The sequence below is a fragment of the Colletes gigas genome, unplaced genomic scaffold (genome assembly GCF_013123115.1).
Source record: "Colletes gigas isolate AHSC1104 unplaced genomic scaffold, ASM1312311v1 Colletes_gigas_Sc00030, whole genome shotgun sequence".
Classification (NCBI taxonomy): Eukaryota; Metazoa; Arthropoda; class Insecta; order Hymenoptera; family Colletidae; genus Colletes; species Colletes gigas.
In genome coordinates, this window is record NW_025106659.1 from 908,696 (window position 1) to 929,351 (window position 20,656).

Below are 20,656 nucleotides of genomic sequence, written 5' to 3' on the forward strand. Positions count from 1 at the left end.
TTTATACAATTTCAGCTGTTAAAATATTAGATGTTTTGAACGAGAAAGTCAATTGATCAGTTTATCCTCCAATTATTTGGAACCGCGTTGAAGTTGATGTCACAATATTAACCTTTGGTCAACGAAAAGGAATTTTCCATCCATCGCGTGTCGCGAAACAAATTTTATAGGCCTCAATCGTGGCTTCTTAGGCAAGGATGTAGGTATCGTGGACTGCAACCGACCTACTGCTACCAAACAGGATAAATTGCAAGCATCCCCATCCCCATCACCTTCTTGTTCCTCGAGGTCGATTTTCGCTGGTGCCCAAGATTTCAGGTAACCAGTGCACTGGATTACACAATACTTCCAATCTGCGAAAATACGCGTTGAAATTCATGTATTATTATACAGCAAGGTACGAATCTATTTCATTCGCTTCAATTTTTACAAACGAAAGGAACCAGTGCATAGGTTTCGCAATCTTTTTCGATCGGTTCGAGTTTTCTTTAAACTCCTTCTTCATGAACTTATGCAAACGAAATATACATAAGACCATAGCATTATAAGCTATTTTCTTAAAACTTACTGAGGTGGCAAAAAGATTCTTTTTGTTTTGTTATTCCAGGAGCTGATAGATCGGTTTCTGAATTCGACGTCAGGGATTTTGACGAAATTAGACATGTAGTATATGTAAAATTACGAGGAGTCTACGCCATCATTTTTTTGGTTTAAATTCGTTTAAAAAATACAAGATAAGGCTACGCAAATGAATTTCTGTCTCTGAAACTATCAATCTAGTTGAGTTTCTCTTTTTATTAAACCTTCTTTTAGGCTGAACAGTCGTGTTCGCAGTGTAACAATTATAAATAAATTTTTATTTTACAAATTTAGAGTAAAAGACTTGTAATTAAAAATCAATTATACTTTGTGGCTCGTTTGACTCTTTTCTTATAAGTACTATTATTCACCAAAAGTACTCATATTTCAACAATAGTGTTATAAAAACAATGTTAATATATGGCATATACAGTATTTCATTTAGGATATTTAGTTTCCTTTCCTGATTATCCAGTAACATAAATTTCAAAATTTTGTCTGACCAGTATATTTTTTACAATAATATTCCAATACAACTTCTACAAATTTTATTCCATAAATAATAATCATAAAAGTGCAAGAAAAATGAAACCAACATACATAGTCTAAACGCACATAAATAATTATAACCTTAACAAGAAAGAGATAATATTTCTTCAAAGATTGTTTGTGCCTCATCGATAAAATAGAAAAATAGATACATGTTGTTGTACAGCAATCATTTACTACAAGCTAAAATAGGACGAAAATCAAGAATACTAATTTGTTGATGGAGGCTTCGTTAAAAAGTTATTAACATTTAAAGTTCCACCCGCACTGAATTTTTTTCTAGAAAGTGGGTAGGATTTCGGAGGTATGTATATTCACGAAAAATGCTTGTAATTGACCCCTGTAAGTAAATATAATTTTTTTAGTATGATTTGAAATTTTTTAATTTCGTCTAAAAATTTTAGTACCTATTCGAATTTTTTTCTTGAAAATGGTTATGATTTCGGGGGTATGTATATTCACCAAAAATACTTGTAATTGACGCCTGTAAGTAAATATAATTTTTTTAGTATGATTTGAAATTTTTTAATTTCGTCTAAAAATTTCAGTACCTATTCGAATTTTTTTCTTGAAAGTGGGTAGGATTTCAGGGGTATGTATATTCACCAAAAATGATTGTAATTGAGACCCGCAATCAAAAATAATTTTTCAGAATAATTTGAAATTTTTTTTTCGTCGAAAAAAGGCACTATCCTGTCGATTTTCCTTAAAAATTCGTTTTTGATTTTTAGTAATTTTGTTTGGCGCCGTATAGAAAAGCTTCCTAATACTTTTTTGTAGGTACCCGTGAACTCTACTCCAGAAAAAAGTTTCATTGAAATATATTCACTATTGTAGGAGTTATAGCTGCTTGAAAACTGTACCATTTTCATGGGGGTTTTCTCACTTTACGGAGTCAAGGAACAACTTTTTCAATATTGTTAGAATTTGTACATATTTTACACCAAAATACACGTTGTTAGCCGTTTGAAACATTAAAATCCTCCAATCCGTTCAGAAGTTATGACGTTTTAAAGATACGCAAGAAAGTTTGGAGTGACATTTCTGGCCTGAAATAAAATTTTCGATAAGGAATTTTTTTCTCGAAAATGGTTAGGATTTCGAAGGTATGTCTATTGACCAAAAATGATCGTAACTGACCCCCGCGAGCGAAAATAATTTTTCCAGAACGATATGAAATCTTTCAACTTAATTTTTAATAACTTTTTAACAAAGCCTTAGCCAAGAAATTAATATTCTTGATTTTTTGTCTTATTTTGGTCTCTAGAATTTCCCATTAAAATTTTTCCCAGGGTTGGCCGAACTCCCTGTATAATATGACTATAGAGGTATGTATTTTTAAATAATTAGGCAATATTTTTTCAAGATATTTGACCATGAACCTTTGTCCTGTGAATTGCATAATAAGAATTTGTTTGTAATTTTCACTTTGCGAAAACGGCTGTTCGGTCAAAAATAAAATTAATTCCGTAATGTCGATTCTTCTCATAGAAAACAATAAAACAGGAACTCAATACTCAATCCAGATTCGTTTGTGCTCGTTTTCGCGAGAAAAAGAGGAGATAAATCCGTAAAATGTTCCTTTTTGTTTTACTTGGATATAAAAAATATACAATTTTCGGTAGTTATCATTGTGATTTCGAGAAGAGGAAAGAAATGCACGATTGGAAATAGAAATGCGAAGATAGGAATGTAAAAGAGAAGACATGTAAGACGATCCTTTCACCGATCAACGAAATGATGTCCACTTTTCACCTTTGACGAGTCATGCGGCAAATATTCCTATCGAGATATCTCAGGAATGACGAAAAGGAGCTAGCGATACTATATAAATCCTTTATCGAAGCATATTCGATACTCCCTTGTAGCGTTATAAATTTGTTATAAAAATTTTACCAAAGTGGTTTACACGACTGCAATTGAAAATTATATTCTAATCCATAAGAAATGGCGTCAGAAGTTTAATTCCTATGAAATGAATATCCTACGAACTGCTTCTTGTCCTTTATGGTGTTTAATGTTGTTTTGTACAGGTACATTCTTTTTTAAAATTCCCTTTATAATATAAATTCAAATACACTTTCTAAAATGCATAAATACAGATGTACCTTTCATCTAACGATATATAAAATAGAATAGCTTTAGAGTTGTTTGACAAGTGAAACAACTAATAAAGATGAATTCAGTGTTGAAATTTTTATGTTTTTTTCTTACAGAAGAAGTTAATTATTGTATATTTTTTATAAAAATGAATATTAACAGTTCTGTTATAATATATTATTTTTTATTAATTCATCAGCAATATCAATTTTCTTTTTAATTGTAAATTTACACAAATTGAGAATTGAATCTGTATTCTGTTCAATACGCTCCATCAACATCGTACAATTACCAACTTGATAAAATTACTAACGAAATAACTTACCGACGTTTTGCTGCTTTTTTCGTCGATGGCAGCCGCTGGTCGTGTCAGCTTCCTCTTTTACTTGCAATTTGCTACAACGAACACTCTCCACTTTTCGTTTCATTCTACAAAAAAAAGACCTCCGTACCCCTGGGCAGAGTCTCGACACACCCTGTGGCACGTCCGTCTTCACCGGTAGCATTGCTGCAGGAATATGAAACAAAAAATCAATATATTCCTTTCCGTTTGACAAAAACACTGAAATTCTACAGACATAAATTATTTAGTGGACTTGTAACAGCCATCTTCAATATTGCCATGTTATATCACTGAAAACTTTAATTACGAATATTGTTTTACACGCAGCATTCTCAGGCGAAAGTAAATATAATTTCTTTAATTCGGATGAAAACCAAATACGCACCGAGCTTAATTTAAAGAATCTAAAGAGCCCGTTAATGGGACCGTTTACACTCGACACTCGAGTTTGTTTGAAGTATTAATTGTTCTGTTAACACTTTGACGGCCGCTGTCACGTGTGCGTGACTTTGCGAGCTAGCAGACTTTGGCCACTGTCACGTGTGCGTGACCTACTGTATCAGCCACCGTTTCACCATACATTCAACTTATCACGTTTGTTGAGGTTACATTTATAATTCCTTATAATAATATTCATAAAGTGTTAAGTTGACGTTTATTTGTTAAAATCAATTTTCTCGCAAGCTGATGCATTTTCGACGCGTTGTTTACATAGAGTAATTCCCTTTCAAATTGCATCACGGTCTGACTTTTAATTGTGTATAATTTATAAAATGCCATATTCGCGATCGCGAGAGCTTTGTAAGCGTTTGAACGTCTGCAATCTAAACGCAGCAAAAGGAAAGTAATCGCGTCTTGCTGACGCGACGTATCAATAACTGTGGGCGTAGTGGTAGCATATACAATCTCTTCTATAGCCGAGCCATATTCATAATTTTCCGTAATATTCAGCGAGCATCGCCGTTATGTAATTAATCTTGATGCATTATGATGCGACGATCGGTTCTCTATATTCTATGACTTTCCCCCTAATCGCGTGACGCAACAATGATTACGGTTTCGTTCGGTCCTTAGACATATACCTAATTAACACTCTTACGTTTCCGTTTATCGATGTAAATTATTATCGATATAGAGATTTTAAAAAAAGTTATCAACTTTGAAAATAGTTTGGGGAATTTAATTAACGTTAAAATACATCAGTTGTGCGCTGCGATAAAATTAAATGATCCCAATGATTACGTTTGGTTACAGATAAATGGTCAGCAACGAATTCTGAACCTTAAAATTTTCTATACCTTTATGACATTATTTGCATGATTTTGCCGATAAAATCGAGTCTAAACACGTCCTTATTAGAACACGCAGAATTCTGCAAGTATAGTACTGTCTCTCTTTTCGCAATTAAATCGAGACCGCCAGATTTAAAATGGAGAGGCTTGGGCGACACATTGTTAAGGGAACAGATTTTACTCGACTGGGCTTTTTAAATAGGTTTTTTTTATTCCACAATTGTCGAGCAATTAACCATCACTCGAACTGAAGGAATATAAACAGTGGGGTTGATTCCGTTGCAATTACATCTCGTTTTGCACAGAATTAACGGAATCTGGATAGGGTCATATTTGGAATCATTTTCATTGGATAAACTTCCACGATCTATTACCGTGAAGATGTATTGAAAAATATGAAATTTCTTACATACTTATTAGACATATCTTTAATTTCCGATGAAAATGAGTTCGAACAAGACTTCGTTCGTCCAAATACCGCCGTGTTTAGATTTATTGTTGTTGAAATATAAATTTAAAATAGGAAAAGCTTGTGGAAGCATTTGGCGAATGATGCGATCCACATGTACGGTTTTGTGCGACACCTGGCGGCAAGCCTGGAGTGCTTAACGTGTGAGACATATTGTGGTGCAGTTTTTAGTAAGACACGTTTTGTTCAGTGTTGTATTCTATATTAAACAGTTACATATTATAAGCTATAAATGCATCGTCCCATAAACCTCACTTATTCCAACAATTTTAATAATAAATTTTTATTTTAATACTCAAAAAAATAAATGGATGCCCAAAACTATCCCTCAAAGATGGAAAATTATGTTCTAAAGTAGCAAACATTTTGAAGCTTATTAATTTACTAGATTGTATTTAATAAATTTATAATTTGTATAAACGTAAATAGTAACTCTGGTTGCTAATAAACTTTCAAGTTGGAGTAATAATAAAAATCAAACGAATAAAAAGAATACACAAAAAGAGATATAAAAAATTGTACCAAAACGTTTGATCAATTTGATATTACGCTACTTATAAATAATAATGTAAATGCCAGAGAACTATCTTCTAACGAATAAATAAAAAATTAAAAGCAGAGAATAATATGAGCATAATTCATCGAAAGCAAGAGTTAACGAAGGTTTTGATTATTTATTACACCCTGGTTTTTGAACGAGCTGAATTTCCCATTTGCTATTAGCTTCCCGAATCATAGTTGAACCTGAATCAAGTTTGTCCGAAAGAACCTAGACGAAACACATTTTAATTTTCGTAACAATTTGTTTCGGAGTTTCAAACCTGAAACTCATATGTAAAATTTCGTTCCTACCAACCGTTGCTTTTAATTATTGATAACAATTTTTAGTTTATATCGGTAGCTGCTTGATTCCGCGCCTCTTGGACGAGGTACAAATTCAGTCAACTAGCGAGGGAATACTGTAAAACGTCAGGAAGATTGAATTATTTATGACTACTCGAAAATCCGATAAAAAGAGATAGTTGCTTAATTGCGTTTGCACGATCTTTAAGTCTAACGAATACCGATATCATGGCGATTGTTGGTACTATAATAACGTCGTGACGTTTGATCAACAAGCTATCAAAGGTGCCGATGGACGCACGATCCTCGCGGTTTTGAAAGTTAGGATCGACGGCCATTAATTGTGTAGCAACGAGTGTCAGATGATTAGCAATCGCAAGACATCCAGAACCCTCGCGGTCAATCGAACGTAAAACGTATCGGGATGTAATTATTCCAGGAATCCTGGCATTCGTACCGGTCATATTAACTTCTTTTCTCGTCCAGACAGGTCTTTCGTAATACTCTTATCTGGTTGTGCTAATTCAAAGATGCTTATCGACAGGCAGATGCCGCCGAACGACTGACATTTATCAGACATAAACTGCATCGACAAATAATGCGCATCTGAATGGCCGGCCGCAAGAACTAACCGGAGAGAATGTCGAAAGGTGTCATAATTAATGGATTCGTGCGTAGAAAGTCGAGAATGCTAACCGACAGAAATGATCTCCCCCATCAGCTGGGAGTTACAGTGATTGCGATACAGTATTATGTAGTATTTCGTGGCCCTTCGCTCGCATCAATTATACACTGCTGGACAACATTATAAGTTCGCTTCGTTTTTGTCTCGTTTATTGTGATACTTGGAACTATAGTTTTTTCTTTTGCAGTATTACGTAAAGACCTTTTCAAGGAAAATGCGAGTTCAATAACGAGTGATCTGTCGTACATTTAGTTTCTTTTTTTAAATAAAATAAGCAATCAGTTCAAATCCCAATAAACTTTTTCGAAGACTGAAGAAATTTCAGTTGCGTTTACGAGGAAATTCCGTAGGATTTGATGAAAAACTCGTTAAATAGCATGGAAACAAGAGTTTTACAACTAATTAATCGTAATGGAGTATTAAGTAATTATTGGAAACAATTTTCATTATAATTCATTTATAAATGAATGCGTTTTGCAAACAGTCAAAAATGAGTCAAAAATGAAGCTTGTAATATTGGCCAGCAATGTAGTATTGCTACGGACGAGGTATACGAGTAGACCTTTCACCCAATGTATTTATTCGGCCTTTTTTTCTGTGGCTCTAGAGCCCCATTACCATTTTTGTGCCACTCGCAACATTACCAACAAGTTACACAAATGAACGCAAGAAGATGGGAGAAAATGTAATTAAAAATGATTGCAATTGACCCCTGCGATCGAAAATAATTTTTCCAGAGTGATTTGATATTTTTCAATCTCGCCGAAAAATTTAGGCACCTTGTCGATTCTTCTTAAGCATTCATTTTTTATTTTTAATTACTTTGGTTAACGCTGTACAGAAAAGTCGTTTAATACTTTTTTGTAGGTACCCATGAGCTCTGCTTCAGGAAAAAGTTTCATTGAAATATATTCACTATTGCAGGAGTTATGGCTGTCTAGAATTTGGACCATTTTGATGGGGTTATTCTAACTTAACAGGGTCAAGGAACAACTTTTTCAATATTGTTAGAATTCCTACATATTTTACACCAAAATACACGTTGTTTGCCGTTCGAAACATTAAAATCCTCTAATCCGTTCAAAAGTTATGACGTTTTAAAGATACGCAAGAAATTTTCGAGTGACATTTCTGGCCTGAAATTAAACTTTCGGTAAGGAATTTTTTTCTCGAAAGTGGTTAGAATTTCGAAGTTATGTCTATTGACCAAAAATGATTGTAATTGACCCCTGCGATCGAAAATAATTTTTCCAGAGTGATTTGAAATCTTTCAATCTCACCGAAAAATTTAGGCACTACCCCCCCCTGTCGTATTTCCTTAAAATTTGTTTTTGATTTTTAGTAATTTTGTTTGGCGCCGTATAGAAAAGTTGTCTAATACTTTTTTGTAAGTATCCATGAGCTCTGCTTCAGGAAAAAGTTTCATTAAAATATATTCATTATTGTAGGTGTTATGGTCGTTTGAAAATTGCGTTTTTTAATCCTTTCCATAGTCAACTCACATGTATTTACACACACACGACAGCTGTCTACCCATAAATACTAATTCAGTGAATAGTTTCTCAACTGACCGCCATCCATGAGAAGAGAACACTAAAATCACCTCCGAATTTTCAGGTAGTCAGATTGGGCCACGAAAGTCCATAAGGTGAAAGGTCATACCTCGTCTGTGGTTTAGCCACGGAGAGAATGCTATGGTTGATGTTACTGGAAACAGCGACTATATTGCGAGTTTAATGTCAAATTCTGTGAATGTGTGTTAAATTAGATTTTTCTGACAAATCTTTTCGATAAAATCAGGTTCAGTGACATACGTAAACGACCGTTAGGGATAGTTAAACAGGTATTATTAAGAATTTTGTCTAGTAAGGTATTAGTACATACTTTTGGCGTCTATTAATCGTTCACGTGGACTGAGATCCGAAGAAGATAACTGCTCCTTTACCTTGGCAACATCTTTCGGGTGGAGAATATCGAACCAACTTTGACCCAACAGGTCGCCCTGCGCAAAAATAAAGATTTTGTTTTCATTGAGAGAGTCATTGAGTGAGTCTCCTAACATGACAACCTCAAATAACTCGTAAGGTATTCGTTGTACGCAAAAATGTTTCAAACAAAAGTTGCATGGTATCTAAAGGGACATACAGTGCTCTAATCTGTTTTTTATCACCTTATTTTTGTATTGAGATATTAGGGTCACCTTCAGTTTTTTAAACGGAATGTCTAATATTTTTTTTCGCATTCGGACAAATCATCAAATTTTGCCAAAAAAATATTACACAAAGTGGGACTTCAAATGAATAATTACCAAGATACTTTTTAAACAAATTTTATTTCAAGCGGTGTTCGAAGTGCTGTCTATTTGTTTAAATTTGAGTGAGAGATTCTAGAGGCCAAAATAAGACGGAAATCAAGAATGTCAATTTGTTGATCGAAGCTTCGTTAAAAAGTTATTAATAAAATTTGTTGACCTACACGGATTTTTTTCTCAAAAGTGTGTAAGATTTCGTGGATGTGTCTATTCACCAAAAATGATTGAAATTTATCTCTGCAACCAAAAATAATTTTTTTAGAACGATTTCAAATTTTTTCTCGTCGAAAAATTTAGACACCTCCCCGTGTCGATGTTTTTTTAAAAATTCGTTTTTTATTTTTCGTAATTTTGCTTGTAGGAGTTATGGACGTTTGAAAATTGGAACATTTTCATGGGATTTTTCTCATTTTGCGGGATTAAGGAATAACTTTTCGAAATATAACTTTTTCCATGAATATTTTTGGAATTTCTACATATTCTACGCCAAAATACGCGTTGTATGCCTTCTAAAACATTAAAACCCACCAATCCATTCAGGAGTTATGATGTTTTAAATATTTGCATGAACCATTTCAGGCCTCCGATTATATTTTCGACAATGAATTTTTTTCTCGAAAATGCATAAGAATTCGGAGGTATGTCTAATCACTAAAAATGATTGTGCTTGACCCCTGTAACTAAATATAATTTTTTTAGTATGATTTGAAATTTTTTAATTTCGTCTAAAAATTTCAGTACCTATCCGAATTTTTTTCTCAAAACTGCATAGGATTTCGGTGGTATGACTATTCACCAAAAATGATTGTAATTGACTCTCGCAGCCAAAAATATATTTTTCAAAACGATCAGAAATTTTTGTTTTCGCTGAAAATTTTCCATTTAAAAAACTGAAGGTGACCCTAATATCTCAATAAAAAAGTAAGGCAATAAAAAACAGATTAGAGCACTGTATGCCCCCTTGGATACCATGCAACTTTTGTTTGAAACATTTTTGCGTACAACGAATACTTTACGAGTTATTTGAGGTCGTCATGTTAGGAGACACACCCTGTATAAATGTTTTTAGTTTGCATTTTTAATTCCACAGTTTTCAATTGCTCGAGTCGATTTGCTTGAAAACGGTGGCCATATATGAAATGAAAACCACTATGTTATATTATATTATAGTACAAAGTACAAGGATGTCACTAATTAAATCCCATTTTCCTAATATTAAGAACCTTGATCAAAGGTTTGGAATAATTATTCTGAACAGTGTTGGGATTGATTCAATTTCTTTAATCGTGCTAAAAATCTACTTTTAGGTACCGAATTACTGTACTATCGGTAACTAGCAGACGACAGACTGGTTACCTGAGAATAATTGAGTGTCTGTAAAACTGACTCGGACACGTAGAGAATTCTTCCACGATCACAGCCCACTACGAAGACAAAACCCTCCGCTGCCTGAAACAGAAGAAGTTGCCTTTGATTACGTTACCTAGTTCAAATATTTATTATGATTATGTAACAAACTCGTCGGAGTAAACGACGAGCGTTGTCACTGGCAAAAGTTCATTCGTGTTTTACATTGTCAAAGCTTAAGAGATTATAGAGTAAAATAATTTGATGACCGTTCAGGTCTCGATAAACTCCAGTAAATGGAAAAATATTTTCTAATTAATATTAAAAATTTGAATATCGTACAATGCTTGAAACACGAAGCTTTGACTAGAATAAAATGCACTGTAACATTCTTGTAACACCTTTCATAATATATCACGACTAAAAAAATTATTTGCAAGATTGTTCTGGCCTCGAATGTTCCTGAATTTGTATTAGTAAATGTAATTTTATTTTATGTTATTATAACTCTTCGTCGAAAAGAATGTTTATAGAAGCTTGGATGATTGATGCCTCGTGGAAGTGTAAATCGAAAATGTAGGATAAAATTTGTTTGTACAATGCTTCTTTTTTAAGATAATTGTATTTGAAAGTTTGTACACGATTTGGCTGACACGTCGGTCCATTACTCGCTATTTCTACTTCCACCGCTGTACAAGTCGAACTCCATTGCACAGGAACTCGACAAATTTTGAAACTCAACTTTCTCGATAAACGAAATTTCTCATAAACAAAATTGTTATACTTTCTGTTCAATTTATTTTTCCACGATACACACAGTTTATTTTTAACGTGAAATACCTTTGGGAAACAGTTGCGTAGCTTTGTTATTTTACACGTTTCTAGGATCGTTGCAAATTACACGAGGTCTGTTAAAAAAATAACCGAACTTTTTTAGTTGTGTGTTTGTGTATCGTCATAGCAACGAACAGTTGACAGCACTGCAATTGTCATAATCTTCCGCGTAACTGACTTTTTTTACAAATTGTTTACATCTTGTTTAGTTTTCGAGTTTATTGCTATTTGAGTGCAACGTGCTTCACTGTTCGTGGTGAAATTTTGCGTAAAACTGGGGAAAAAGTTTAAACTTTTGATGCAAGCTTACGGAAGTGTACGAACGGTTCACCAGATTTAAAAATGGTCGTCGATCAATTCAAGATGATCCTCGATCTCGAAGGCCTTCGACTTCAACTGATGACACTCACATTCAGAAAATCAAAGATCTTATGTGTATTGACCGTCGTCTGACTATCAGAGAACTTGCAGACGAAGTTGGAGTATCAATTGGGCCATGTCATGAGATTTTGACCGAAAAAGGACGCCGTTTTGTCTCAATCGAGGACATTAAAAATAATTCGTCACAGGCATTGAAGGATGTTACAAAAGATGCTTTCCAGGAATGCCAGTATTCCAACATCGCTGGAACAAGTGTGTAAATAGAGGAGGGGAGTACTTTGAAGAAGACAAAGAGCAATAAGTTGTACATGAAATAAAAAAAAATTTTTTAAAAATAGTTCGGTTATTTTTTGAACAGACCTCGTATTGTTTTGTTATCCTTTTAAGTTGCATTACTATTCTATGCGATTTGTGGCATATTTATCATTCTATTGTGTCTGTATTCTTTAACCCTAAGGTGGTTCTCTTCGAGGCAAAAGTATGTTGCCAAGGAAAGAAAAACAAACGTACTGATGTAAATTTCATTATAGTTTTGTCCATAATTACGTTTATTCCTACATAAATGAGGGTAAATAAGGGAAGAGCGCATCGATGTGCATTAAGGGCCCTTTTTACCTTGTGGGATTTAAAAAACCGAATTTTTTTTTTGCGTTTTCTCTTAGTATATAGTCTCGAAAATATATCTACCAAATATTAAATTGAAATTCGGAAAACTAACGAAGTTATTACAACTGGACGTGAAACTTTAAGGGGGGAGCTCATTTGAGACCTCAAAAATATCAATTTTTTTTTTGCTTCATTTTTTGAAAGTATGTAAAAAAAAACTATACAAGATATCAACATGAAGTTCATACAGTATCTTTAGAACTGGTCTCCCTATAGCATGAACTAGGACAATTGCGATATATGCAATACTTTTTCTTTTATTAACAAAAAAGCAACCGAATATATGAAAATATTCATTATTTTTTCGTAAAACAGCTGCCATTTTGCCATTTTTTGTTTTTTTTTTAAAAGATCCTAGTTCATGCTATAACCACACTCATCTATATTAAGAATATCGTTGGTTTTTGGATTTCGGATAACTTGTTCGCAAGATATCACATACGCAGTCGAGCGCCGTTCGTAAAAACAGTTGTTCGTTGATCAACAAAAACAGCGTAATCAATAGATATTATGCGCCGCAAAAATTCGTAAATATAGCTAAATATATAATAAATGTATCTACGAAACACGGAATTAATAGCTGTTTAATAGACGGCAAAAAAAATGAAGAAACATGTATTTTTCGTGCCTGCAAGGTAGAATGGCCCCTTAAACGAGTTTCTGAACTTAAGCGACGAATATCTGAAATAAGCGTGTTCCCTTATATGTACCTGATAGAGATCGCGTTGATCCAAACGTGAAATTCGATCGCATGTAAATCGTGTACTTGCAACTTACGACGGCGATTTTACGACTTTAAGTACGTAGAAGCGTACTGACGTTAATGAATGTTGTATGGCGACCGAAGATATATCGTTGCGGACTTCGCAAACGTCGATTACGCAACCGCGACGTACTTAGGCTAGCTGCTTTACCTAACAAGAGATTGACGATACACATGCATACGATATTGACGCGCTGGGTACACCTATTACCGTGATCGTTAGATGAAGATCCATGGACGCGAGAAATTGAACCGACCGATGAACGTTGACACGTTACTATTTTACATATTGTAAAAAAAAAACAAACTCGAACCGATAACATTGAATTTTCAGTAGAGAGTTGGAGTAAGTTGTTGTTACAGAGGCAGGTTGTTACAAAGCTTTTAACCATTTTCCTATTCGATATGTCAGCTTAAAGTGAAAGAGATTAATGTATATCAAGGGAAGGCTACCATACATGCATTATGTTTATCATTGATCGAAGAATTCCCCAATTACTCAACATTTTGTGACAGTAATTTCTCTAGTTATTTGAATTTATTCTGTCGAAAAATCCAATAAAGGTGCGTAAACTAAAATTATCATAATTGATTCACACTTCGTTAGCTATAAATACATAGCAATTAATTGAGAATATCCTAAGCTTGCATGAGCTTTCAACAACTTATAAGTTATGATTAGTTATTATATATAAGAAGGGGCAGACAAAAAAATTCTTACTTGGATAAATGTAATTATGGTTATTAATAGGAAAAAATATATATTTTGAATCAGTGTGGAATTGGGGAAGATGATTGTATTTGGAACAAATAACAAATAATATAATTACAAAAATGAACAATTTAAATCATACTGGACATAAATTGTTAATATATAGCAATCACATCTGTTTTCCCGACTACTTATTTTCTAATGAAGTTGTTTCGCTGTCTTCAGTTACTCATTATGCAACGAACAAAACACACATTCAATCTTTTTGCACATAAATTAGCATTGAATAAAATTACAGCACGAGACTTTACAGTGCAAATCTTCTACATAAGTATCATTACCTATTCTAGTATGAGTATATTTAAAATAGACTACAACATGAATGAAAAATAAAAAAAAAACCACCAATTGTAACAGCCCACCTCACTTTCCCCTAATTTCGTTTACAAAAATTAGTTAGACTTAATGTTCGACAATTCCTTCACTTTCATCTAACGATGGAAGCATCAGACATGGCTCGCATCGATTTCAGCGCTTAGCAGAATGGTACAACTATATTTATAACAAACTCTATTTTTAATAGAACTCATTACAAGAAAATTACATGTAAAGTTTGTAAAAACCGTGTAGTCAAATATGTTAAAATTACAGCTGTCCAAGTGAAATATTCAAGTACTTGAAATTCAAACCAAGACAGAACTCATTTTTTCCAACCAAGTCAAGTATTTCATTATCGAAATAACTTGAATATTTGATCAAACTCGAGAAAATTCTATCTGCTCAAATCTTTAAAGAACCTGATTAAATTTAAGTTTCATCATTTTATTTTAAATTCCAAGAGATTTAAAATTTAAAATCATTATTTTAACTTTTACTAATTTCCCCCACCCCCAACTATTTGAACATTGCAAGTTATTTGAATGAATAGATATTTTCTTTTTATTTCTAAAATCATCATGATTTCCCTTGATTTAATTTAAGTCTATCCACATTCTCTCCACTTTATTATTAAAACAGAATAATATAATTAAATAAGAATACATTATCAAGCTTGCTTGGATAAGATATTCAATATAATAAGAAAACATAACAACTAATAGTATATTTATCAATCTCAACGAGCAAACAATAAATATTTTCGACCTCTAAGAATCCTCTTCAAATTTCACAAAGATCATCTAAAATAATAATAAATCATTAATAAAGTGAAAATAGAAAAAAATATTTGTAACCTATTTTTACAATAGAGGGAAATTGATGGAAGTTTGTCACACATCCCGTAGCGTGCGCCTGTGAGTATGCGCAGAGGAGTGTGCGCGAGTGAGAACGCGCGCATGAGTGTTGCGTCGCTTTCAACCGAGATTGTTGTGTGGTCGTCGTGCGTTGTTGCGTGCACCGACATGTATCACTTCTGTATTGTTCATTATTATTAAACCGTTATATATATATGTATCCAGCAATCTAACAGAAATGGAAGATCGTAAAATAATCTTAATAATAGTTTTTGTTAGATAATCTTTGTGGACCTTGCAAAAAGTCCAAATCTTAAAAATCAAAAACATTTATTGATCCTTGAAATTGGTAAAGAAATTAATTTTTTTAATCGGAACAAACAAGAAATTACACGGTGAATCTCGTAACATGACGACTTCAAATAACTCGTAAATTATTTGTTGTACGAAAAAATGTTACAGATAAAAGTTGTACGGTTTGTAGGAGGACATATAGCACTGCAATTGGTTTTATGTTATTTTGCTTCTTTATTAAGATATGAAAGTCACTTTTGGTTTTTTAAATGGAATACTTAATCTTTCTTATAGAATTCAGATAAAGCATTAAAATCTGCATAAAAAAGTATTATACCAAATACGATCTAAAATAAATAATTACTTAAACACTAAAGATATATTTTCATCATTTACGCCATAAACGATTACCATTTCTAATACAAGTTTATTTAGTTTTACTAGTATTTCAGCAACTATGTATATATTTTAGACCCTATTTGGTAGAATACTTTTTTATGTAGAACTTAATAAAAATGTAAATAAGATTATAAGAGATATTAACCATTGCATTAAAACAAGTAAAAGTGACCTCCATATCTTAATAAAGAAACAAAATAACCTAAAACCGATTACGGTACTATATGGCCATCTATAAACTATGCAACTTTTATCTGAAACATTCTTTCGTACAACGAATAATTAGCGAGTTATTTGAAGTCGTCGTGCTACAAGACTCACCCTGTATATTATTATAACTAGACTGCGGATGTTTATGCATTTATGGGAAATTTTAATCCTCAAAAAACTACAGAATGCATTTAATATGCAAAAATATAAGAAATACTTAAAGTAAGATACGAATTATTATATTTGGGGGTTGAGACAGCCCTCTGCGAAGCTTCCGTTTCATTAATTCTATTAATAAAAATGTGAATTTGCATAAAGATCCGCAGTCTAATTATAACAAACAATCTCCAAGTGAATAATAACGAGGATACAAACATAAATTGGACGTTGAGCCTGAGCCGGATGAGTTTAGCATTTCACGATAGAAGAATTTAACTCGATTATTCATCGTTGGAAAGCGATCTTTTTTTAACAATAATTGTATGATTTACGACCGGTCGTATAAAACAAAACACTTTCAGGTCATAAAAATTGTACGTATGCGCCTCTGTTGTATCGAAGACTGTCATCAAGGATTCCAGAGTTTACAGTTATTATCCGTCGTACGATGGAATTGTTAATTTATCCGCGAGCCGGATACCGGCAGCATATCGGGAGTAATAAACTTGAAGCAATTCACAATGAAAGTTTCTGCGGTAATAATGGAGCCTGTGCCAGTGTCGATCTGTAGCTGGTATGCCGGGTGTGGTCACTCGCTCGAATATTTTGCTCGCGGGAGGGATAAAGGCAAAGGAAAGTCCCGATAAAAGATAAACGTATCTACGTACTCGCGCGACAATGAAAAATGCCGGCCAGCCGCCGACACGAACTCTCTGTGCTCAGTCGCGTGACGGAATCTAGAGTGAAAAGGAACTCTGGCCATTCCGTTTCACGAGACTCATTCTTAAACCTTCGAACAGCAAGAAACGTGCCCCAGACACGTCGTTTGTTTCTCCACGATCTGTACCTCTGCACGCCTCTAAACGATCCCGTTACAATCGTTGCAAAACGTATAGTTGTTATCCTAGAATTACTTTAGGTTGAGCCCTGAGAGGTAGACAATTTCAGTGTCGATGTTGTCGATTTCTCTGCTACCTCTTAGCCAATCCTATTCGAGCACCGACTCGTGCTATGTCACGTCCTTTGCTACGCGTGTTGCTACTCTTTTCTAAAGCGAAAAGAACTTATCGATGTTACGGTACCATGCATACCGTAGAAAAAATGACGAAATATGGCGACTTGGTCGTCCACGTCGATCGGACATTTTAAAAATTTCTTTGAACCCTCGAAGTAAACAGTCTGAGGTTTCGATTCAGAGTGCCTGTATGGAAAGTTTTTCCGGCAATGTTACCTGCGACCTGTGTTCCACCTTTCACACTTTTCATGTCAACGAAATTCTACCGCTTAAGGGGTTACATCACCTTGGCAGGCCTAAAACGAGCGGTATTTTTATGAATTTTTTACAGAAAAGCGTGCATTCAGTCTAAATGACCAGTTTATCATGGATAAATCGTTCTTTGAACATTGGAAAACAATTTTTGTTAAATGTCTGTTTGTTAATAACGACATTTATTACAGATATTCCCAGAAACATTCTCTATTGGCTGACGTACGATTGTTTTGAAATTCAAACAATTGTAAAAATTATAGCAGCTTCTTAGCTTCAGCTTATAGGATCCTTGTCAGAAGGTTTTTATTTTCAACTTGATGGTTTTAATAGGTCAGTGATTATCCGGTGGTCAACACTAATTGGATAATGGTCATAGATGGTCAATAATAAGGCTGACATCAAGGTCTGGGTTCCAGTGAAGACCAATGAAATACATTCACTATTGTAGTAGTTCTGGTCGTTTGAAAATAGAACCATTTTTATGGTGTTTTTTCACTTTATGGAGTTAAGGAACAATTTCTCCAATATTTTTAGAATTTCTGAATATTCTTTACCAAAATGCGAATTAGTTGCATCTTGAAACATTAAAATCCTCCGATACGTTCAGGAATTATGATTTTTTATATATAGGGTGTTCGCCCACCTCTGGGGAAATTTTTAATGAAAGATTCTAGAGGCCAAAATAAGACGAAAATTAAGAATATTAATTTGTTGATGGAGGCTTCGTTAAGAAGTTATTAAAAAATTTCAAATTATTCTGAGAAATTATTTTTGATTGCGGGTCTCAATTACAATAATTTTTTATGAATATACATACCCCCGAAATCCTAACCACTTTCAAGAAAAAAATTCAAATAGGTACTAAAATTTTTAGACGAAATTAACAAATTTCGAATCATACTAAAAAAATTATATTTACTTACAGGGATCAATTACAAGCATTTTTGGTGAATATACATACCCCCGAAATCATAACCATTTTCGAGAAAAAAATTCCTGACCGAACATATAATTTCAGGCCAGAAATGTCACTCCAAACTTTCTTGCGTATCTTTAAAACGTCATAACTTCTGAACGGATTGGAGGATTTTAATGTTTCAAACAGCTAACAGCGCGTATTTTGGTGAAGAATATGTACAAATTCTAACACTATTGAAAAAGTTGTTCATTGACTCCGTAAAGTGAGAAAACCCCCATGAAAATGGTACAATTTTCAAGCAGCTATAACTCCTACAATAGTGAATATATTTCAATGAAACTTTTTTCTGGAGTAGACTTCACGGGTACCTACAAAAAAGTATTAGACTACTTTTCTATAGGGCGTCAAACAAAATTACTAAAAATCAGAAACGAATTTTTAAGAAAAATCAACAAGGAGGTAGGTGTCTGAAAAAAAAATTTCAAATCATTCTGAAAAAATTATTTTCCGTTGCGAGGGTTAATTACAATAATTTATTGTCATTAGACGTACCCCTGAAATCCTACCCACTTTCAAGAAAAAAATTCGAATAGGTACTAAAATTTTTAGACGAAATTAACAAATTTCGAATCATACTAAAAAAATTATATTTACTTACAGGGGTCAATTACAAGCATTTTTGGTGAATATACATACCCCCGAAATCCTACCCACTTTATAGAAAAAAATTCAGTGCGGGTGGAACTTTAAATGTTAATAACTTTTTAATGAAGCCGCCATCAACAAATTAGTATTCTTGATTTTCGTCTTATTTTGGCCTCTAGAATCTCCCATTAAAATTTTTTCCAACCTAGAAACATTTCTGGTCACAAATTATATTTTCAGTAATGAATTTTTTTCTCAGAAATACGTAGTACTTCGGGGGTTTGTGTAGTTACTAATAATAATTGAAATTAGCCCCTGTAACCAAAAATAAATATTTCAAAACGATTTGAAATTTTTTAATTTCAACCTAAAATGATTCGACCTTAAATGCTAACATTTTTAAACATGTTTCCAAAACTCTTTAATTTTACATTCTCCGTATACTGATTTAAACATTCTTATATCACAATTAAATATACATATGTTATCACGCACATGGAAATATAGAACTTTAGATTCCGAGACTCTTAACGAATAATTCAAATACTTAATTGTAGTTCTAATTTCATAAGTTTGTTTTTGAACTATTATATGTAATTATAGAGTTGTCTGAAAGACCTAATGTTTTAAGTTTTAGTAAATTTGATTAAATTTTGAATGGTGCTCGTTCGACAGGGAGAAAGATTTATGGTGTGGAGGTTGGAAGATGTGCTCTTCGACACAAATTGCCGCTTTTCAGATTATTGTGCAGCGAAGAGTTAATCTGACGTAATTGTATACCTCTCAGTGCTCAACCTAAACTAATGCAACTTTAGTGATCTTGTGGTGAGACAACAGAACCCTTGCGATCCTATCACAAGATGAACTCGATTCTATGACAGTCTCTGATATAATTCAACGTGTGCACGGTGGAACAAATCTAGCGATCTTTGAAAAACTGCAAGGTTCCAAGACGATAGCAGCCTTGATTGCAGAATGCTGACAATGCACAAAGTGTTTCATAACACGTGGTATCTGCTTCAGTGATAGACGAGGAGCAAAACAGCAATGGTAGCCTTCTAAATATTTAACATGGGTCCTATGTTACAGTCATTTTTTGCAATCAGGTAATTTTTAATTGGAAACTTGGTTAATCCGATTCTTGATAAGTAACGCACTAAAATGATGAAACTATTATCATGTAACAAAAACAAAGTATCCTCCTCTAATCATTAAATACAGTTAAGCGCAGCCTCAATAATAATTTAGAATATTCGAAGGATTTAAAGGATATAGCACTTGTCTTTTCAAGTAATTTCCAAGTTCATAAATATTGCTGTCGTCTAAAGAATTAGTTACAAGTATGATTAAATCCACTTATCCGAACAAGAACTCCAATCATTCAAACGGAAAGTTAAAAGTAACAGGGATAATCGGTGGGCTCCTATTACATGAACCTGCCCGGTTATGTGAACTGCTTGTTCCCGGTTGCACGCTACCGTATGACCGCAAAAGGTCTCTTACTCTTTCCAATGGCAAAGTAAAACGGTGTGCAATTAAAAAACTCAACGCGATGTATCTCGATAAGAAAGCAACGTGGAAGAAGCAAATTGTAATAGTTCGAAGGATTTTTTCGTACAAAGGTTTTCAAGTAATTCAAGTGACTACTGATTCT

At 33.5% G+C, this 20,656-nt stretch overlaps 1 protein-coding gene across 10 annotated transcripts in view; it reads right to left on the minus strand.

Annotated features, from left to right (window-relative positions):
* Positions 1-20,656, minus strand: part of LOC122401934 (protein cycle) — a 113,606-nt gene that overhangs the window by 10,225 nt on the left and 82,725 nt on the right. For all 10 annotated transcript variants that reach the window (XR_006259480.1, XM_043404377.1, XM_043404376.1 and 7 more), the window contains 4 exons: positions 10,528-10,620; positions 8,745-8,862; positions 3,554-3,736; positions 113-353 (listed from right to left, as the gene is read on the minus strand). Coding sequence is in view for 9 of the 10 variants with exons in the window: in XM_043404377.1 (XP_043260312.1) it covers positions 113-353; positions 3,554-3,736; positions 8,745-8,862; positions 10,528-10,620 (635 nt within the window). In the remaining variant the exon portion in view is untranslated. The remainder of the gene's footprint in view (positions 1-112; positions 354-3,553; positions 3,737-8,744; positions 8,863-10,527; positions 10,621-20,656) is intronic.